Source organism: Rhopilema esculentum, chromosome 11 (genome assembly GCF_057945365.1).
Source record: "Rhopilema esculentum isolate cy_ngs chromosome 11, ASM5794536v1, whole genome shotgun sequence".
NCBI classification, from domain to species: Eukaryota; Metazoa; Cnidaria; class Scyphozoa; order Rhizostomeae; family Rhizostomatidae; genus Rhopilema; species Rhopilema esculentum.
The window spans coordinates 8,375,237-8,398,138 of NC_142825.1; the positions used below are offsets into that span (position 1 = coordinate 8,375,237).

Genomic DNA, 22,902 nt, shown 5'->3' on the forward strand with positions numbered 1-22,902 from the left:
CACGAGAGTTAATTTAGAAAAAAGATTGTCGTTTGATACCACAACTCTACTTCAGATCACGATAAAGAGCTGTAAATTTTCACAGGTACGTATTTTGATCAAAGTTTAGAAACAGACGCTAACTCAGATTTGCCCCCAAAATGCTATTTTTGGACTGGGGAACTTGGGCCCTATCCAGCCGTCATTTAGTTTTACTTAGTAAAAGAGTTACCACCAGTGACAAGGAGCTATATTTAAAATAACAAGAAGTAGAAAACAACCTCTTCGTAAAGGGATATCCGTTCAATGATATAAATGAACAGTTCAACAAGGTCATCAGACTATCGCGGTCACAACTATTCAAATCTAATAAAACACACAATTGGAATTTGTTTCCATTGAAAGGTCCTGTTTTATACTTCATTATACCATATAACAATCGCACCATTTACAACCGTCAAATTCTCTAAAACACTGGAGTATTATTATAAAGGACAAAGAATTACAAAACATATGGTCACAAACCCTTATTCTCTATAGATACATGTACATAAATATTTATACATTTAAAGTATGGTATATGCCTCTATGGTTACACTAAATCAGTGCAATATACACTGCTACAGCACATTAACATACCTTTGTTGGCATTATCTCTGTGGGCATGGGTGACGGGGCACCAAGGTGTAAAGGAGCATACTGATCATAAGTCTCGAAATGCTCTACCTGGTGGATTGGCGGATGAGCTAGCAAGGACTCAAATCACATAACACAACATATATACATAAGTGGGTATAAACAGTACAGAATGCCTGTACCGAAACAGGGCCCTTTCATCTGGGCACACCAACTCAATAACAAACTGGATCCCAGATCGCTGTCGGCACAAGGCTATGGGAAGACGCCCAGTGCATTAAGGCTGCCGTTGGTATTACACCATTAGTTCTTAGCTTTCTGACAAGCTGAGCTTGTCTTTTGCTAGCCTGCGCCCCAGTCCACAAATGCTGCCACATTTATGGACTGTGCAATATTGATAAATATCCTGTCCGCAGTTTCCACCGGAATCTGGTGGTAATTTATGCAACGCTCACAAATTATGCAATTAGCTGAAAGTATCAACTGTTCAAAATGGCAACGGACGATGACGAAGCTTCTATAAGCAGTGGAGTTGACGGCAGCATTTGTTGACCGGGAGCGTGCATCCTGATTAATAATATCAGGCAGCACCTATAAGAAAAAAAACGGTCTTGGGAATTGAATTATTCTCGTACTGAGAATTTTAAAAGCCCTTTTGCAACGGACTTTGCTGTTCATGCCATCTTAGGAAAAAATTTCAGAAAATGATTAATATATGTTTCTTAACCTAATCTGCACACAAAACTACGTATCTGTGAAAAAATTTCAAATCTTTACCCTTTTTTCTTGTAGTCGAGTTGTGAAAGGATATCCCTTTATGGGACAGGGTTCTAAGTACTCTTAGTCCAAATAGAGCATTCGGGGGCAGTTTCGAGTTAGGATTTGTTTCTCAACATATTGAGCGGATCAAACTACGTATATATAACAAATTCTAGCTTTTTATCGTTATAGCTTTTGGGGGCAACTTTGTTTTGGTGTCTGAATCTTCTCTTTTTCAGCGAATTAAACTACGTATCTTCACCAAAGTTGAGTTCTTTATGCTAATTTTCAGCGTTATGATTTATTGTTCTTGAATGGACTGGGTCCGAGCACCCCAGTCTAAAAAAAGCATTTAGGGGTAAATTTGACTTGGGGTCTAGCCCTTATTTTTTCAGCGCATCAAATTGCTTCTCTTTGCCAAGATTCAGTTCTTCTTTATCTTTATTTGCAATGGAGTTATTGGAATTTGGATTTTGATCTTGCGTCAAAGATCTTTTATAAAAACCTTTCGTCTCAAGCCTTTCGACCAACTTAGGAACAAATCTCAGAATATTTGGGGCCCCTAAGCGCTAAAGGGCCCTTGGAACAGTGCCCAGTGAGCCTTTGATCAATGCGAATTTAGAAAGAAATAGATCTTTGACGCAAATCTGTAGTCTGAGATTGATTTGAGCAGCGCTAAAGGGCCCTTGGCACATCGCCCAGCGATCCCTCTGCTCAATGCGATTTTAGAAAGAACTATATCTTTGACGCAAATCTGTAGTCTCAGATTCATTTGAGCAAAGAGTTAGATTTTGATCACATGAAGATTTCACTTCAGGCAAAAAAAATCCTCGCTAATTATTCCAAAAACAACGGCCGTTGCTGCTTAAGGAAACGTCAGCACAAAAGGGCATTTTAAAAAAAGGTTCTGTTAAATATGCAAGGCTTTGGTATTTTCTTAAAAAATCTGCCAGGTGTAGTTGTCAAACTAAAAAGACAAAATCCGAAAATCTTTTGCCATACAAAAATGTCAGCTACAGGCACGTATTCCTACACTTAAACCCAAACAAATTTACTACCAAAGATACAAACACTGCCACGCTAATGCTTTTCTCAGTAAAGCGCATGAATTGAACTTATACCCCTGGGAAAATCATTAAATTCATTCTTAGTGCTATTATATAGTCTGAAAAGTTCTAAAACTCTTAGCTAGAAACATTTTAGAAAAATGACTAAATAGATCTACTGATATTGTATTTATATACAAAACCACGATATAAATTCAAAATACTATTCAACAAGTTAACAATTTTTACAATCGCTGATAAAAGCTCATCCATTAAAATCCAAATTACTTACAAAATCTGATTATGAAATCCTTGCCAAAAATCTTTCAAACATGCTTGTAACCTGATCTATTTAGCTGTTTGATCCTGGCTCGTCGTGTTAGAGCACTTTCAACCTTAAACAAAATTTCAGAATCACAAATGTAAAAATTTCTTTCACTTTCTTACTTTGAGAAACAACAGAGAATTAATGTTTTCATACAAATAAAGTAGAATTGGCAAATAATTTACTTGAAACTACACAATATTAAAATCATTGACATCTCTAACATCTCAAAAAACCAACGAGGAAATGAGTTGCCCTTGAAACTTCTTCCTGTTAAAAGCTTACATAGGGAACATTCAAACAACCAAACCCACTTCCTCGTTAGAAATAACTAGTTCTACTGGTGAGCATTTTATGGAATTTTCACCATCGAAAAGTCATTATAAAAAGTAGGACAAAAAATTAGATAATGGGGGACATCTTTGAAGGCAGTAGAAACAACATTGCAACCAGCCTTATAGACATAAAGACAGACAGGAGGAGCGTAACGAACGGAAGAACGGGCATTACCTATGGGATAGGCATTTGTATATTAGAGCAAAATCGTAACATACTTTTGCGAATGATAGATGACAAAGGTTAGGGGGAAAGTACCGTTTCTTGATTGCAATGCCACCTTGTGTAGCAATACCTTCATAAAACGATAGATAAAGAAGAAAGTAAAATATATAAAGGGAGAAAAGAAAAAAAACTAACACACCTTGTTTTCTAGTTGCTTCAGTTCAAGTTTCAAAGGAGAATTCTACAAAATAAAAAAGACTTCAATCAGAAATGGTCAACAAATAGCAGTAGTTTGAGCAGCGAATATTCAAAACTTAATTCTACTCTTATGTTTTTAAGTTAAAGCCTAAATTAGCAATAACCTAGCAGTCATTAAGGTAACCTCTGCTGAAGATTGCAAATACTAATGAGATATCAAGTTCAGAAAAGCTCTTACCGATGAAATTTTTGAGCGAGAAAGCGAGCTATCTCTAAGCCTCGATTCTAGGGCATTCACGTGGTCACTCTGAAAGGAAAGCAGAGGGATATACTATTACTATCAATCAGTTACAGAAAACAAAGCTAGTAAATGCAAAGGAATCTAGGGACAAAGTGATGCACAACCTCTCAACGATCTCCATTTTGGAAGGGTGGTAATTCAAGACCATTGTTTTGGACCAGAAAATTGGAAATGCCCAAATTGGCATTAAAAGGGTATCGTATCGTCCATTCTTATCGTTAATAACAGGGTATCGTATCCAATGGCGAAGCCAAAGGTCCTGCTGGTCCTGCTGAGCAGGACCAAGAATTTCCAAAGATAACATTTACTGTAAACAATAAAAAAATTTCTTCATTGCAAAAGGGAAGTTTCAAATTCTATTTGATAAACAGTCCCCAGTTCCGCCAGCTAATACAGGCATCCCGTGCTAATCTCAAGGTCCTGGTCTCTACTACGGCAACCCTGTATTTTGGTCCTGCTCATAACTATGATACCCTATGTTTGGTCCTGCTTCACAATGGGCTTTGGTAAATTTAGTCCTGCTTCACAATAGTCTAGAACAAAGAGCAGTCCTGCTCAATCTCAGGAGCAGGACCTCGTCGAAATGATCATCATTACATTTCGTAAACAGTAGTGATTTGATTGGTCAAGGGTTCACCTACGTGGGTCAAAGAGCATTGTTTTGAAAACCTTTGGTTCTGCTATTTCTGAGAGCAGGACTCCAAGGACTGCCCTTTGCATTCTCGTTCTGTTTAGAATTAGAGACACTGAGACGAGAGTACTAGCAAGTAGCAAGGAGGCCAGTTCAAGTATTATGGCGAGGCGATGTGAATGTGGATTTCCTGCTTGCTTTGGCAATACCAATGATATTATTATTGACAGCAAAACTTGCCTCAGTTGAGCTGCATAAATTTTATTTGTAACAAGACGGAGTCCAAAGTTCGCGAGAAAGAAATGGTAAACAACAAGAATTGGCTGTATGAGGCACTCTGAGTTTGGCCTTTGTACGATCGTATATCACGGTGGCCTAAATAAGTAAGATTTTCTTAGACCTGGACACGGACGATAAAAACATAATTGAATTTACTGTTGTGTGATTGAAATTTTGGAGTTGGAGAATAAACAAATTTCAGCGGAATTTGCATTTGTAAGAGATTAACGAGCGACTGGTGTTGTGTGACTGATTGCTATGTTGAATACCGATGAGCTGAACGCTAAACTGCTAGTATTAAAGTGTATTTTTCTGCCTGAATTGTTTACTCGTCTAATGGTTTGGTTAATAAAGTTGTTTCCGTTGATAACGTGACACATATTCAAATGTACCTCTCTTTATCAGCTGCAGAAAAAATTGTTCTGCAGAATATGTGAACTTGCCCCTATAGACTTTAAACTTATTTATTGAAATTATTTTAATAAAGTATCTAGAGTTGTAAGGTTTATAAGACCAAAATCTGGAATAGTCTAATTAGACTATTTCAACTACCACAAATATATGGTATGCAACTTCAAATGTCAACTCTACCCCCTTTTATTGTGAAATTTAGTTATCACCAATTTGAACTTTTACTTCAGCTGTAGAAGCTTACTACAATTTGATATAGATTTGTTTGAAAAGTAAGAATCTTAAAGCACGCCTTTAAGTATGGGTTTATTTATCAAAAGATAGACATCAGTTTAAAATTTGCTTTTTACTGAAGCTAAGAAAAAATTAACTGAATCTTACCAGGTCTTCATGCTCAGCTATGTTGCAATATTCATCATCATAGGTAACTGTCTTCTTCTGGCTTCCTTTCTTCTTTTTACTCTTGTTTAGATCATCCTTGAGATGATGAATATGAAGGGAGCCGTTAGGTGCTGTTGTGGTGGTAAGGACATTCTCGACAGGGATGCCCTTTTCAGCACCGTAGTGATGATGGTGAACAGTCGATACAGGGGTCTGGTAACCATTTGACTGTGGGAGTGAATTCGAATTCAGCTCTAATGCACTTGCTCTCAATGGGGTGTAAAGCTGTGGAGTTGGTCTTGCAGATAGTCTTTGCAATGGAGAAGACAACACGGCTGTTGCATTTGTTTGCAAGTTGGCTATTGAGCTCTTCAAAACCTCTACTTCGTGAAGCAAATGCTCAAAACGAGGATCTAGAATCGATTAAACACACTTTTAACAGCGACATAATATTTTCACTAAACTACGTTACGCATTCGATACAACTGGATCAACATCACGACTATGAATGAATCCATGGATGTCTCAAAAGATGTGCAGTTGTTCAAAAATGAAAAAGAAGAGCGTTTCAAAGAGTCTCAGTTGTCATTTATAAGAGGTGGCTACTTAAAATAAGTGCATAGGCAAAACCCACAGAGCAGATTTGTGATAAAGATTGCTTCAGGGAAAGATCTATAAAGCACGTTTCAGAATGACAATAATGAGCTGTGTGATAAAAACTGGGAAGCATTTTCCTTCATCGACTTTTCATAAAGAAAAATACCCTGTGTATAAATTTGCTATGAAAGTTATGAATGCAAATATGCTATTTATATCAAGTTAAAAATTTTTCTCTTATAAGACATTAAACTAAAATACACGTTATAATTGTGAGAAATATCAAAACAACATGAGATTCTTTACTTGAGTACAAAATGATAAATTACGCACCACTGACTGTGACGTAATGAGACCCGTTCAGCGTTTCGTTTAATTTTATTTGTAGACGCGTCAGTTCATCTTCTTTGGCCTGCAGCTGATTGAGAAGATTCGAAATCTTGCCTCTATATTCGGCTGAAAAAATGGATGTAAACTCAATGAAATTGCAGTCAACCTTTTGAGATAGGATTGGAGCCGAAGAATTCTGGCAGGAATGACCAAGATCAAGATTTTTTAAATAATATTTATTTTTCAAGAAAACTATCAAATTCATTAATCAAATTTCAGAATATTTAAAATTAAAAATGGATTAAGATGCATAGTTAAAAACGTCGAAATAATATGTATCGAGACTCAACAATAAGGTGAAAGCCAGTTTGGACCTCGATCTAAAAATGCCGAAACTTACCAATGAGAGGCTCTGTGGAATTTCGAAGGGATGCCAGCTCTTGCTCTCGGTAACCAAGCGTCCTTTTCAAATTAGAAATCTGTATAGAAAGATTGTTGAATAGCGTTAATTTTGAATGGTGAAAATGTAACAGGTATTCAAATCATGGGCAAACATGGCACCCCAAACTTATTGACCTCTTAAAAAAGTGATCCCCTTAAAAGTATTTGTTGCAAGGGGTTGTGAGCAGAAAATTTAGCCGTTGGATGCTTGTGAAAATAATTTGGCAAAAGATCAAAGGTTGAACGATATGATGATGCTAAATTTGAAAGAATACTTTTCGGATAATATTGGCTTCCCTAGATCTTTCAACCGAGCTATTTTGCACCTTGTGTTAACAAACTGAACTTTATATATATATATCATTTTTCACCAATCAATTTTTCTTAATACGAAATTCCTTGAAGAAGGTGGACTAGTATTGTTCATGTCAGTTTCATTTTCAATACTTTATATAGGGCAAAAGCGCCAGTACATAAAATATGCTGCCACACAGCTTGTCCTGCTTACAAAAGAACAGAACATATAAATTCCATGTTTACAATGTAATTTGACACAAAAAGTTAAAATTGTAGTTCAAAAAGAAAATGCTGAGAATTATACAGCTATGGATTACGGATTACGTAACAGCCTTTTATAACGCTAAAAGAGTTAACAATGATACTTCTCGATGCATATGTATTCAAAAAGCAGACAATGTCCTTGATGCCTTAACAGCCATTTAAATAGGTCTATTGGTTGGCGTATATTTGTAAAGACAAGCTGGGAAGCTCTATTACGAATAGTATTTGCGTCTAAAATAAACCTTAGGTAGTTACAGCAAATGAGGGGAAAGATGAAGCCTCTTTGCGAGGAACTGAGGGCCATTTTGGCTTCTTAAATCCACAAAAGGACCCCTTTACTAGATATTACGAAAACCGGAAAACAGAATCTGACCTGACTTAATGCATTCTCTATTTCATCAGCCATGCGTTGATGAAGTGCCTTGTTTTTAGTATCAAGCAACCGGCTTTCATATTCTTTGTCATCAACCTGAGAATATTATCAAAGATGGCATAAGATACATATTGCTTGTTTTTTTCTAACATCATATCTGCTTTTGAAGAAAAAAACCTTCAAATTTGCAAACAATTATTTGCTGGTACAAAATTTAAAAATTGCTTTGAATAAAAAAAACATTTCAAGACATGCTAAAGCTTTCTTTCTGACAAGCTTCACAGCATAAAACATGAGAAAAATCATCAAAAATGTATAGCTTGGAAATATATATAATCAGTTGTAGATTAAATAAGCCTATAAGCAACGTGTGCACGCGATGCTTAAGAAAAATGCCACAAATGACACTTTGCTTAGGCAAAATGCTCTCGTGTGCGCCTAGCTTTACTAATGGAGTGCTAAGGTGAAAACGAACTCCTTCTGTCTACACAATAGCGGATTTTTCGAGCTCAAGTAGATAGATTCCAAAACTGCTAGATGGAGCGACGATCGGGCTTTACCAATTGTCTGGAACATGTCATAATTATAGTTTTTTGGCATACGTGACTTTGTTTAAGATTTGTCAAAATTTGCTCTATTATTGCAAGGAAAGTGCTGTTTTGTTCTTTCCCGCACTTTTGGCTTGTGCACCATACATAACCAGAATCGCACGTTACGTTATCGAACGTTATCTCAAAAAGGACGAAGCTTTTAGTTGGTAGGGACATAATCATTTTGAATTGATTCTTCGCCTACCAGTGTCATTCCTTAATATTTACATCACACATTTATTTTTTCACTGAAATAAAACCCTTTTACTCAACAGCAATCAAAACAATTTTATACCATGTCAATCAAGATGTTTTCACTTGCCTGTGTCATCCTGAAGCCTTGCAGTGTTTTAGGTTATTCAAGAAGAGGAATCCATGAAGTGAAACTCCAAACGACAGAGACAAGAAGTGAGAAATGGTCTCAGAGTATACCAACTTATTGCTGACGACTAGAAACATTGCTTACTAACCGTTTGGCGAAGTCTTTCTATTTCATCTGAAAGTCTTTTTTTAAAACTCAAATGGTGCATTTCCTGCAAGAGATCACAGAAAATAACCATAAAAATTCAAAAATCAACTCAGGTTTTGAAGCCTTTGATTGAGATATTTAGTTTGGAGAGTCAATTTTTATACTTAATTAGTTGAAACGTTACTCAAAGTAACTAATCTTATTACATTTAACGCTTGAGAAATCTATCCAACTAGCAAATTCTATAATTGTAAAATAATTATACTAACGCTTTATGCAATGACATATTACGTTGTCTTTTGGTAATTTTCATGGATTAATGACATACAAAACAAAAGAAGATAACGAGATTTTGACAAGGTTTTATGCGGTGTTACGTAAAGTATTACCCTTCCTTCAGCTTCTCTCTCTGTGTCAGCGACTCTTCTTCTTAGGTTATCAATTTCATGAGACAATGAATTGATTGCATTTCTTTCCCGTTCATAGGCCTAAGGTATTCAACGATAGTTATTCACAAAAGCAGATTAGACAATCAGAGACTAAGTCGTTCAAAATACAAAAATTTCTTCTTTTCTAGATTTGTATTAGTTGCTTTTTTGTGAATGGGCATTTAAAAACAGATGAGAACCTTGGGTATTGCAAGAATTTTACAATATATGAAAACATAGCACTTAATAAAAATATTTGGCAAAAAGGAAAACAAATTTTCATCGTATCATCGAATATTCGATTATCAAGCACTGCGAGGTCAATTTTAGGAAAAAATTATTTCATTGAAATCTGTTGTCAGTCGAATTCCGTTAAGTCGTTCTCCGGATAACTCGGATTTTCACCAGGTCAGGTTGACTTCAACTCCCTTCAATTCCTACCTTATTCAAGTCAAAAGTCACACCCCGGATAAGAAGACGGGCATTCGCTATAGCGTTTTTGGAAGTTGGAAAATTTCATAACCCCTTTGAAGGTCCGAGTTAGCGAGATCCAACTTTAGGTAGAAGCTAAAAAGTTTCAAATGTCCTAATGCGAGGAAATACCTGATTGCTATAGTTTTGCTGCAGTTGCTTCATTAACCTTTTTAAATTGTCAATTTCATCTTCTAAATTTTGCAGTTCTTTTGCGTGTAGTGCCCGCTCATTCTTTAACTGCAAAAACAAAAACTTGCTTTCTTAATCTCAAGTTAACAATTTTAATGTAAGAAAGAAATAGCTTCGATGCTTTGTGCTGCAAAATCATGATCTGACAATTTTTTACTTTTGATGTGACTCAGTCAATAGATCTAAATATCTACATAAATAGAAATAAAATACATAAAAATAAAACAAAACAAACAAAATAAAATAAAATAAGGGTTGTCTATGATCTATTAAGTATAAGAAAACAGTAGAAAAAGGTAGATGAAAACTAAAATGAATCACATGATTGAAAAAGGGGCAAGAGACTCATCTTGTGAAGAAAAGATACTAATGATAAGAAAGGCCCATACTTAACAACTCATAACAATTTAAATTCCAGAATTAAAGCTAGAATCCATGAATTGAAAATGCAAATCAATGTTTTTTGGTACGTTGTCGCACAAAAATTATTAGCTTCTGTTAATTAGCTTTTGGCTTAAAATACTTAAAATTAGAAGTAAAATTGACATTCAAGAAAGTGACAATTGCTTGATAAAAATAATGAAGAAAATTGTATACAGAAAGAACTCAAAGCTACTAAGCACAATTGTATACCATTTCTGTAGCCTCCTTTTCGACAGCATTAGCATGATCATTTAAAGCATTGTTTTCGTCCTCTAATCTTGAAATGTTTTCCAGCAAACGACTGTTGTTTTCCTCGGCCTATAGGGAATTTGATTGCAAATTAAACCAGAATGTTCTGTTTATTTGAACAAAACGTACGAAAATTCTACGAAGCTTCAACGCAGTTACACTAAAACTGCCTAACTGCAATGCCTGCCAAAAGTCTTGGAACACTTGCTAAAATTTACGTTGTGCACGAGCTGCAACATCTCCTCCCCCCTTGTACAATGTTGTGCCACGAAAATATGAATAATCCTACACGTACAAGTGATAAATGTTTACATAGCTATGGTTTTCAGCTAGCGAATCAACATTGTATGAGGGGGAAGAGGGGCAACACCCTCCTTGTTGACATGGAAATAGAAGGGGACACGCGAATTCACAGAAATCTCAGGGTGTTCCAAGGACTTTTGGCAGGCATAACTGGGTGCTTACAGAAGGACCGAAAAATAACAACTGAATTGCGAACGAACTTCCCAACAACCAAAAGCACTTGTGAAGTTTTCTAAAGATAACATGCAGAGAACTTTATATAAAGCTTTGCAGATATTCAAATTATGTTATCGACAAGATTTAAGAAGATACTTATTAGAAAGTCCCGAAAAACAATTCATGAGCATAGAACCAGAGAAATGAAAAATGCGATGTAGAAGTGTCTTGTCCTTATATTCAATGTTGAAATTCCAACCTAAATGTTCGAAGAATATCGCTAGACTTTTATGCCCTAAAAAAGACTGATGGCTAAAAACAGCCATTCATTCAAAGAACTCTCCATTTAAAAAAAAAAGAATACAAGATTGGATAAAGCGACGAAGCCAAATTGTAGAATCACAAAGATGATAAAAGATATCTGACCAGATGGAACTGTGACTCTTTATTTAGAACCTCGGCCTGTAGCTCGGAGATTTCTTCAGCTAAACCATCAATTTCTGCCTGGAAATCTCTTTTACCTCTTTTTATCTTTGGGAGAGTGAAACACGAAAGTTACTTAAAGTAGCACTGAAATGCGCACGAGATCACCTTTGGATGCTTATAGAGAATAAATGTACGGTGCAACAAGTAATCGAAAGAGAGAAACATGTGAGAAAAGAAATGTCATACATAAAGTCATTGGCACTAATGTGGTCCTGAAGTTGGTAAGCCCTTCAAGTCATAAACAAGGAAATAACACACTGTCAACATCACATTATCATAACCTTTCAAAAAACTAGCTTCCTAATGTCCAGTCCCTCAATACTATCCATTGTTGCACACTTTCGTCGTCAATTTTCCTCACCGTGGTGTTTTCCTTCTCAATTATTCCCAGCTTTTCCCACCCACTCAATCGTCGTAATTTTGATTTAAATCGTCACATCTTAACAACAGCTTTAAATCTTTCTCAAAAAATATCTTCAACACTATCCTGTAGAAGTAATTTAGGGGATTGCAGATAATTGGATAATTGTTATGGCAAATAAATTTTATAATTTCGGCAAATTTTTATCGTCCCCTAAATCACTTATAATTCAAAGCAGGATAAAAACTATTGTACCAAAGGTTATAGATTGAATAAATCAATGAAGAAGACTTATTAACTGATAAAGAGGGATGCTCCAAAAATCATCATAAGATTTTCTTGTACTTTTTCAAGAAAATTAAATCATAATCAATCCCGTTTTTCGTAAAACACGCTGGGCTTAATTGTCCATTGAAAATCAAAATGGACTACCTGATCTTTAAGATGGTTAATATATTTTTCATTTTCTTTGATCTGATTCTTGAGACCCTCGATGTCCTGTTCAAACCCTTTCTGTAAACGCTCAAACTTTTCTCTCGTTCCAACAAGCTGAAACATAAAGGAATAAGAAATTGTTGAGGACTGAAGAACTGACTGGCAGACAAATAGCCCTCTATAAATTAAAATTTAGTAGGTTCAATTGACATCAAGTTATCTAGTTGATAGGATAAAGAGCATCAACGCATGAATGTCAATTTGAGAAAGAGTTTTTGTGCCCTTGGTACTCAATTTAAACTGGTGTAGGAAAGTGGATACAGCCTAAACATCTTCATCGAGCAAAGGTTTCTCCAAAGTCACACGAGAGGCATAGATTTATTTCTTACCTTACGCAACACTGCTGGACTAGAAATTTTATAGGATAAGCTAACAGCAAAAATAAAATTGTAACCCTAATCGCTGGAGCACTCAGTTTATGAGAAAATACAAGGCTATTTTGCAGCTCACTAGTAAACAAATTATATTTCTTTTGAAAATAATAGTGAAAATAATAACATTTTCATTATGGGACTTATAGGTATCTGTTTCTCTGCTCTTTACTTGCAAGCTGGAGTATTCTTAGTGACAGAAATCTCTATGGAGTGTTCAAACATCCTTTCATCAACACGGAGAAACGTTAGGAGGGGGGGGGGCGTGAACGAAAGGAAGATATAGGGGTACAGTAATTCAAACTTATTTAAAAAATGGCTACAAAATATCGTTAAAGTAAGACCCTTAGTCCAAAGACAAAACAATAATGATTTAGATAGCAAGGAGTCAACCTCTATTTGATAATCAACGAAAATGATTAAGAGAAATTATTTTCAAAATGTCAAATAATGATAGTGCTTTAGTGCAACCTGAAACACCCAAGCTAGCACAATGATGACATAAACATCCTGAACATGACATAATGTGTCAAATTACCTCGTTTTTGTAATCAGCTTTGGCCTTTCGCTGCTGTTTTTGCAATGAATCAAGTTCATTTTCAAGGCTCTGAATTCTTGATTTGTCCAAGCTTGCCTCTTGTTGAAACTAACGAGAAATATTTTGAAAAGGTGAAAGGAATGACAACAATGTTCTTAAAGACGAGCTGTTAAACTAGGAAGGGATGTAATTCTTGACATGATTTTTTGACCGACCAAATTTTTTTAAAACTACAACCTGGCTACATCCATATGTGAAAGGGCTTATTTCAACTAACACAGGCTAATTTCAACTTGTAGTTTCTAATAATTATCACGTGATATATCTGTGTGACGATAACCTTTGGTAGAGCTATTTTCAAAGACCTGGTTATAATGACAACAAAGACAGATTTTGAATTAAGATTATGGACTTCCAAATAATCTTGAGATTTTTCAACAGCCGTATACCATACATAATGCTGCTGCAAAATTACTTTTTGAAATGGCTACCCTTACAATTCTTGAAGCATTTCATCTCCAAAAGGGCGTTCCCAAAATTTTCCAAAATTTTTTTCTAAAGAAAGACAACAGACCTTTGATTCTGCGTTTTAACATAAATTTCTTAGAAAAAACTGATGTGGTGATGCACCCCCCTCCCAACCCCTGAAAAGATTAAGCTATCCTATCCTGCAATCATATCCTGCAAACTTATATAAAAATCTTAAAATAATAATGGACATCCTTTTCACCTGGTTGGCCTTATGCTCGGAATCTTTCATTCGCCTCTCAGCAGACTTGAGTTTGCCTTTCAATGTCTCAACTTCATCGTCTCCCTATATATAAACGTTTACGGTTATATCAGGGTCAAGTCATAAACTCTGACAAACCTGAAAAAATTGTTCCGACTTCAAGTAGATAAAAATAAATACGGTGCATCATTTGTTACAACGGAGTCTTCAAATACACCTAGATACGATAAAAACTTGTAGAATAACTGTACTAAACGCATGACAAGCGAGTATTAAAAGAAAGCCGACATTCTAAATCTGCGCAAATAGATTGACAAAGAAGCGCAATTTATCTTTAATTTTAATAACCTCTAAGAAATACTACTATCTGTAAATCAAAGAAAGTAAACAGCTTATAAACAGTTTGAGGGTGTGATCAAACCTGCTTCAACTGTCTGTCGAGATCCTGTTTCAGTGCATCGATTTCATCTTCGTATCGTTTTCCCTAAAATCAAATATTTTATCAAAACTTTACACCCAAATAAAATGTACATATTAGTCTAATGCACAGTCTTTCCTCGAAGCAAGTGCCTTTTAAAACGGAAATTTACACTTATCCAGTTGAATGATTGAGTAAGCTTGATTTCTCGCTACCTTTTCCTTCCATATTCTTGCCGCCAGGTACCGATTTTCTCTGGTAGGAAACGAGGTGAGTGTAGAAATCACGGGTCGTGCTATTAGCATTGTAGTTTAGGGCCTAAGATTGGTTATTATGCCTACTCTCCTCAGATACCGTACGGGTAAAACCGAACAAAAAGCAGAGCAAAATATTCTCAAATTATTGAATCAGCGACCTACTTGTTAGTCCTCTCCAATTCATTGCGGAGCCTTAGTTTGCAAGAGCGGGGCATATGAAACTATACAGCAAGATACTATCAAAAAATGCACATAAGCTCAGATATAGAAAAAGCCTACCAGCCTATACTGTATAGCCTATATACTGTACTGTAACTATAAAGTGACCATATAGGATACATTACTGAAAAGTTCCAAACCTTCGAAAGGTCATAGTGACGTCATTACTAGGTGATACCCAGTTGCGGACACCTAGGGGGCGAGGGAGGGCGACCGCCCCCAATACTTTAGAGGACAATGGTTTTTTATTCCAAAACAATGGGAAATGTGAAGTCATCTTATTATAACAATAGGCTTGCCCCCCCCCCAATATTTGACCAAGTGTCCGCCCCTGGTGATACCCCAAAACCAATACCACCAATCGATTCGTAAATATATTTGTAAAGCTCACGAATAAGAAAGAAGCCATCACGTGACTGAGAAATAATTTCAATATAAAGTAACCTGTGAAATTTTGTCATTTGTTGCCTTTGTGAGCTGTCTTTTCAATTCAGCCACCTCAGCCTTGGCCGTTTCAAAATCAAGCTCAGCCTGTCATGTTAAAAATATAAGTTAGAAATGTGATAATTTCCATAAAGTAAGTTTATAGTTTGCATATTAGAAAATTGTATGTCCCGTTCAAGCTGCTACTTGAACGAGATTCATCAAATATGCAAAAAAAGGTCTTAGCCAGAAGCATCTGGCATACACGAGTGCATCAGAAATACAAAATGATGTACTAACAGCACATTGCAAAAAGAAAAAGGTGCTTTTAATTTTACTTCTTTTTTCATTTAAGCATTAATATTCGAAATGCTCCAAAATACCGTTTACCCCAGAGAAAACAAAAAATATTACTTTATTTAACAAAATGAGTTACAATAACACAAATTCATTGTTAAGATAAGAAATAGCAGTTGCATTATGGGGAATTCCTTGAGGAGGACAGACATGACAATTGAAATAAATAAACAGGTACAATGCAAAACGCTACAGCCATGAGATTTTTAAACAACAATAAATACAATATAAAATGCAGGGGAACTTCGTAAGAAAGTAAACTAAACGAAAAGTAAGTCCCCTCTACGGTACAGACAAAAATGTTGTAAATAAAGCCAGCTGCATTCATAAGTGAAATATTCAATCAGCTACATCATTCAAACAGCCGTTACCCAACCCACACAGTCGATAGCAAGACCATGGAGATAACATGCACTCATTATACTTTCTCACTAGATATACAACGTCCAAAGATTTTTACATTATCGCATTCCTTGTTGAAATGCTGTGGCTACAAATGTGATGTAAAATGCCCTTGAAACTTGACTGGCTCAAACGACAAGCAGTGCAAACGTATAGGCCTTCTTGCTTATTCCTTTCAAGATTTCATGTAAATGATGGTTGATCGAATGGAGGATCGTCTTTTTGAAAATCACTTGAAAGAGACGGTAGTCATTTCCCAAAATCAACAGTACAGTAAAAACATGATACAGACTTTGACTTCAACAAGTCAACGCTACAAAAATAAATAAGAGACTTGGGGCTCCCAACCTCTTTAGCCAATTGCTCCACAGCTCGCATTTTTCTGTCTGCTTCTTCAAGTTTTGATTTTAGTTTATTGGTCTCCTTTTTTGCCTAAAATACAATTTTAAAAAAAAATGAAGAAATTTCTACTGATACAAAATTCTACTCGGCCTAAAAACAAGATGCTCTATGACTCAGTGTAAACCAATGCAGGATTTTTGGCAATACAGCATTTCGACAAACGGCTTGATATAATCTTATCATAATCTATCAATATATTTTAAGTAGCAGTGAAGATGAATATCTGGAAATACTACATCTGATGGATTTTTGCATCTAAAATTAAATAATGAAAAAAAATTTAAATGTCAATATTTAAAAACCACAAAAGCTATTGACCGGAGACTTTGCAAATTGAAATGAAAACTTTGAATGCGTTTCGGGATAGGCTTATTGGGAATGGTAGCAAAGTTTATTAATGGAAGCGATGAAAAGCAGAAACTTTTCGCGTGTACAAGAAATGTTTATTCTTCAATCTAGAGATGCAAGATCATGCCAAGACAATGATAAAAAGATGACTAAGTTTCTACCAAGACACGGGTTGAAATAAATCGACGCAAAATGAGTCACAGTCATATGATTGGTTTTCTAGGCTACGTTCACACTACTCCAAATTTGTTTCGCTCCATTTTCGTTGATGAAAACGCTGTCCGTTCACACTTATCCGTTTTCAAATGAATACGATTTGAATACGGTAAGTGTTCTGGTTCACACTACTCCAACAAACACGCTGTCAGTGGCCTCGTTTTTGAAAAGAGGCGTTCACGAATCCTAAACAAATTGGCGTCATTATAAGTGAAATTAAATAAAAGCAAATAGTGAAAAACATTGTTGAAACAGCTACCAGTTCATTGTGAATTCTCAATTTCAAAATTTTTGAGATTTGGTGTGCTAGAAAGCACGTATTTTGTTGCCGTTGTTAGCATTTTCAAATTTCTCCGTTTTTGGTGTTCACACTGAAAACGGAGCGTATTCAATACGAACCGTATTCGAAAGTATCCGTTTTCATTAGCGTTTTCAAACGACTCCGTTTTCATAGCAGAGTAGTGCGAGCGCAAGGCGAAAACGGATTAGTTTGACTCCATTTTCATTTGAAAACGGAGTAGTGTGAACCGGCCCTTAGTCTATATCAGTTGGGTTCGAAAGCAACTGAAACGCTTCAGTGAGAAAATATTCAGGTTTACAGAAACTGGGTCTCTAGACATCATAAAACGGGAATTCATAATTATTGCACACCAAGGTCTACTTCAGATTTTCCAATTTTGGGGGCATTGGCAGTATTTATGATTTGACAGATGCATTGATGACGAGACAAAGCTTCGAAATGTTAATAAAAAATGATTCTCTTTCTTCAATAATACACGAAAAGTAATCAAGTTTACTTGCCATTCCAACTGCTCGTTCAGACTCGTCTAGCCTTCCCTGTAGTGCACTGAATTCATCTTCAATAAGCCTTTCCTATTAAAACGTAAATCAAGATCGAGATCAATCTTTTTACATAAAATCTTCAACATTTAAACATTTAGATATGAAGCTCCATATCCGTAGATGACAAATTCCAATGATATTTTATTCAAAACACTATATCATGTTTTCTGCATTTACAAGCTAACAATTTCCAAAGGTTGCATTCAGCTAGCATTATCTCAGGCCTTGTTTTGGTTACCCGAGAAACCCTTTTTATCAGTGATATTGAGGATTTCAGAAATACCCGAAGAAAGTAACAAGAAAAAGAAAGCTGATTCATACATTATTAGAGCGATCATTTAAAGCCTTCTTCAAACGACTTTGCGTCTGCTCTAGGTGTTGCTTGTGATCCTGTGCCTCTTGCTCCAGCTGTAACAAAATCAATAGCACTGGGATGATATCTCAAGAATATCTTCAAATTTAAATGCAAATATGCTCAACATATTATAATACCTAAAAAAGCATCGAAAACTGATGACCACCGGCAGATGCTTCTTGCTAAATATTAAAAAGCATTTAAACGATAAAGAAACGGATCTGAGGATTGATGGTGATTATTATTATGATGATGACGACCATGATTATGATTATGATTATGGTATATCTTGTATTGTAAGTGTATATCTTGAGATTGATATACATTTACGTGACAAAAGTATTAGGACGATTGCCTCGAAGCAAATGGGGTTAATCCTTTGCTCAAAAAACAACATAGAAAATCGGTGGAACATAACGAGATTGCTGGTTGAGATTTTCGATTGCAATTATACCCAAATTTGAAAATAAAAATAAATTTCAAAAATTGTAAAAAAGTAAACTATTCAGACAAGTGCAATTTGCTTTATTTTTCATTTTGTCGGATGACCTACAAGAATCTAGGCAGCAACCATTTGCATTGGAACTCACTGAAATAATTTTCCAACGAAATATCTTCGGATACAGGAGGAAATCTCAACAAAATTTTAAAAGAGCTTATTTTTGATTTTAGAAGATTCCATTTCTTTGATTTTTTAATGAAAACCAGTTGTTTTCAATTACATCAAGGATTTGACTTTGACGGAGTTATTGAAAGACCATGATGTTATTGTTTTTGAAAATTTTTGTCACAATTGCAGCATAACTAGGTTTATTGTCTTGCTTAAAAATAAACGGTCTTTGCAAAGAAAAATTACTTGTTTCTGAACTTGCCTAGGGGCTTTCCACGAATAATTGGACAAAATATTCAGCATTGATTGACTTGGCACAAAACGCCAGCTTGCCGACGCCATTAGTCCCAGCCAATAGTCGGCCTGCCCTGGCCTACCATTTTTTGAATTTTAGCCGGCCTTGTTAACTTATTGTTCTTATAAATAGCATGCTTTGTAGACTTGCTGCAACCAAACTTTCTTGCAGTTTCAGCAAACAAATGACACGCTAGACCCAAGGTCACTAGGCCGCTTTTGTCTTTTCGGCATTGAAACTAAAATATTAATATTTACCATTTCACCTTGACATTTTGAGACCTTTCTTTCATAGAAAGGTAAGAAATAAATTGAATTTGCTAGGAATTGCATTTTTGCTGACGCCATTTCTAGAATCCCGCCAACACAGCAAGATTCGTTCAATCAATGTTAGAATGCTAGTTTGGAGCCGCCATTTTGTTATTCATCGTCCTAATCTTTTGTCACGTAAGTGTATGTTGTTTTATGTTTGGAATATTTCGTAGATTAGGCAATACACTGCATGGAAATTGATATTAAACTCTGTACCTCGCGAGCGTAAAAATTTGCTTCTGACAGTTCACTCTGAGCTGCAGTGAGATCACCATGGAGTTTTTCAATCTTGGCCTGAAACTATAAAAAGAAAATCATCAAATTAAATCCAGGATTGCTGTATTGTTAGGGAGGGTAATACAATAATTTACAGGAAATAAAACACAAGAAAAACACAACGTATAGAAAAACAGGAAAACATAGAGATATTAACAAAAAGTGGAAATGTTAAATGGAAATAACAAAATGATGTCTATCTTTGCAGAAGAAGAACAATTAAATGATTTGGGAACTTTAATAGAGTTAATCTGAATGAAGATTATCACTAAAGGAGAATAATTACATCACTCAACCATAAAAAGGCGACAACAAAGCTTGCATTTTCCGCTCAAATTGATAGAATACGATAGAAACAGTAGTTAAATATCTTTCGAATTGATTAAGATTGTCATTTAGTTTAAAGAAAATCGATTTAAGAGGTCTTGTTGATAGAAAGATTTTGTGTAAGTAATATTCTATAATCAATAGCAATTGTAAAAAACAATTATCAACTAAGACGTTATGTCAATACATTCTAAATTTTCAAAATGATTCAAAATAGTGTTGGCATTACGATTACACATGGTACTAGACGACCCACATGAGGAATAATCAAGCTTATCTCCTGCAACCAACATAAAAAACGATCGTGACTGAGGGGTGCGACTTAAATAAATAATTTTGTAGAATTGATGTAACTGATTGATGTTCTTGCTTAAAGTCACACTACAGCCACCATAAGGTATTTTGAAACTTCGCAACGAAGAATTGTCTATTAAGCAATCAGAGAAGAAAATCAGATGCTGAAGAAAGGAGAAATTTTGCCCACAGATCTACAGATTAAAATACAGACCTTTTCGATTTCCCTTTGCTTTGCTTCGCTCTCTTCCTCGTTTCTTTCAATGTCGTCCTTAATTTTATTTCTCAGATCTTCAAACACCCTTTGTAGTTTCTTCTCCTTATTTGAAGCACCCGCTGATACCGGCGATCTTCGGTCGATATCTCCTGAATTCAGTTCATTTATTAATGATTTCAATTCCTGTAACAAACTCCTCCACGGAACCGACTCATCCTTTTCCTTATCCAAATCATTTTCAAGACTATTGATTCGTTGTTTTAGCGCTGCTTTTTCAGCCTGCATGAACGACAAAAACCATATAAAGGCATATGTAATTGCAAGGATTTAATGATACATGCATCAACTTTAAGGGCATCTTAAAATAGTTTCTCAATAAACAGACTACAACAAAACAAGACGCATTCTGAAAAATCTTCTGTGACTTCCACGGTCGTATAACGCACAATGTTGATTTGAGAAAATCATTTCATCGCATGAAAAAAATAAACATTCGATATAATTGCTTAATTTTCAACTCAGCCTTCCAAAAATATGAGAGGCTTGGTCAGTTGAATAAGCTGGGGTTGAAAAGATATAACAGAACGTATTGTCACATGTTGCCTTGCATGAAAAGAGAAGGCATTTCCATGGAACAGATGATGTTTCGCTACTTGTGCCGCAGAAGACATTTGCACCAGTCATGATCTTTTTCAGACTAAATTCCAAATCTAATTACGATTAAAAACCTGCAGTCTCTGCAACTGTCTATCAAGCTCCTTCGCCTCCCTTTTGTAGTCCCCTGCATCCCTCGCAGCTTGTACAGCTTGATCTAGCTTTGCCTGTCCGTGCTCCAGGCGTTCTTCAAGTGTTTTTCTCTCTGCCTTTGAAAGCAAAGCGATCAAATAATTAAGTTTTTTGCTAATGTTTAAACGTATTCCAAATATCTTGAGCAATTATATATTATTAAAGTCACAAAATCATAACAGAATCAATTATTCACTCGGGGAATAGAGTAAAATATCCCTACGATTTCAGCAGAATCGATACACTGACACTTTATCTGGTAATTCAACCCAATCTGAGATTATATGAGAATCTGAAAATCCTTCGAAATCCGACATTATTACAATAGAATCTGAGAATTTAGCACCATTCGAGAATTAAATCGGAACCTGAGATTGTTTGAGCTATGATTTCCAGCAGAAGCGTCATCACCTAAATGGGATTACTTTCCACTGGTTTAGCGTGCTGCCAGCCAAAAAAGGATGCTCCTTCGTATACTTCAAAACATCCAAACTATTTCGAGCGTCTTTAAAACAAAACAGCAAAATGTCTCATTGATCTGTTTTTCAACATAGCGGTCAATTCGAAAGACATAATACCTCTCTTTGCTTGCTCAATCTCTCCAACTCTTTCCTTAGCCTTTCGGACTCATCTCGGGAACTCTGCACCTGCGATTTCAAACTCTCCACTTCTGGGTCAAACCAAACATTTCGTGATCCAGTGCCCACGTGTCGCTTTTTCTTGTTTAGTTTTTCGGAAATTTTCTCGTACGCCCCTCGAAGTTTATCGTTAATTTCCATCTCATCTCTGAGAGCATTTTCCTTGTCTGCAGGATTAAAAAACAGTTCTTAGAAATCGAGCAGGGCAACAATAGAATTCAGCAAGGCAATTTTTTGAAGCAACAAAAAATATGATAAGAATCTGATTAACATGTAGATGTGATTAATGTATCAAAATAAAGATATAAGATAAGAGCTGCCAAAGCTCTATCAGGAAACTTACCTAAAAGCTGGTTTCGCAGGTTCACCAGTTCATTCTCCCCAACATCCCGTTGCACAGCATCGTCCTCAAATTGCTCGACCTTCCGTAGAAGAAAATCCCTCTCCTTCGCCAAATCGCTGTTCACTTCCTTCTGCCTAATCATTTGCGACTTCAAGTCTTCTAGATGTTGAGTTAGCTTTTTCACAACGTCTTCTAAGCCATGTTTCATTTCTTTTTGGACTACAGGCTCTCCTAAACAATGAAGAATTATAGGGCCCTATAATAATTGGATTTCACTTGTACTTTGAACCGAAGGCGTTCCCAGCCAAAAAGGATCTTCATAGACAAAGATTTTTGTCTACTTTTCAATACCTTTGAAGCAACTCAACTTCAGTCTTGTTGATCTAAGATCAGTTGAACAGCTCAAAAATATATCTCCTTGCTTGCCTACGACAAGCTCTTAGTCTGTTAATGGTAGCCAAAAATTTTCATTATCAAGCTGGAAGTTTGAAAGAACAAATCCATCAGTCAATTGTTATGAGGGCCTAAGCAGTGGTCGAGGTAAGTGCCTAAGC

General features: G+C 35.7%; 1 protein-coding gene across 3 annotated transcripts in view; it reads right to left on the reverse strand.

Annotated features, from left to right (window-relative positions):
• Positions 1-22,902, reverse strand: part of LOC135693376 (uncharacterized) — a 48,187-nt gene that overhangs the window by 10,206 nt on the left and 15,079 nt on the right. The window contains exons 13-38 of one of the 3 annotated variants that reach the window (XM_065211836.2): positions 22,349-22,579; positions 21,946-22,172; positions 21,310-21,444; positions 20,579-20,860; positions 19,684-19,767; positions 18,218-18,304; positions 17,855-17,926; positions 16,436-16,519; positions 15,350-15,436; positions 14,433-14,495; positions 14,012-14,095; positions 13,282-13,389; positions 12,310-12,426; positions 11,457-11,561; positions 10,533-10,640; positions 9,840-9,947; positions 9,198-9,296; positions 8,810-8,872; positions 7,750-7,845; positions 6,775-6,853; positions 6,378-6,500; positions 5,448-5,860; positions 3,683-3,751; positions 3,446-3,487; positions 2,713-2,815; positions 121-1,206 (exon numbers count right to left, since the gene is read on the reverse strand). In XM_065211836.2, coding sequence (XP_065067908.2) covers positions 2,747-2,815; positions 3,446-3,487; positions 3,683-3,751; positions 5,448-5,860; positions 6,378-6,500; positions 6,775-6,853; positions 7,750-7,845; positions 8,810-8,872; positions 9,198-9,296; positions 9,840-9,947; positions 10,533-10,640; positions 11,457-11,561; positions 12,310-12,426; positions 13,282-13,389; positions 14,012-14,095; positions 14,433-14,495; positions 15,350-15,436; positions 16,436-16,519; positions 17,855-17,926; positions 18,218-18,304; positions 19,684-19,767; positions 20,579-20,860; positions 21,310-21,444; positions 21,946-22,172; positions 22,349-22,579 — 3,035 coding nt within the window. In that variant the 3' untranslated portion in view covers positions 121-1,206; positions 2,713-2,746. Of the gene's footprint in view, positions 1-120; positions 1,207-2,598; positions 2,816-3,445; positions 3,488-3,682; positions 3,752-5,447; positions 5,861-6,377; positions 6,501-6,774; positions 6,854-7,749; positions 7,846-8,809; positions 8,873-9,197; positions 9,297-9,839; positions 9,948-10,532; positions 10,641-11,456; positions 11,562-12,309; positions 12,427-13,281; positions 13,390-14,011; positions 14,096-14,432; positions 14,496-15,349; positions 15,437-16,435; positions 16,520-17,854; positions 17,927-18,217; positions 18,305-19,683; positions 19,768-20,578; positions 20,861-21,309; positions 21,445-21,945; positions 22,173-22,348; positions 22,580-22,902 lie in introns of those variants that run through there. The other 2 variants (XM_089111552.1, XM_065211835.2) reach the window with 2 other exon arrangements.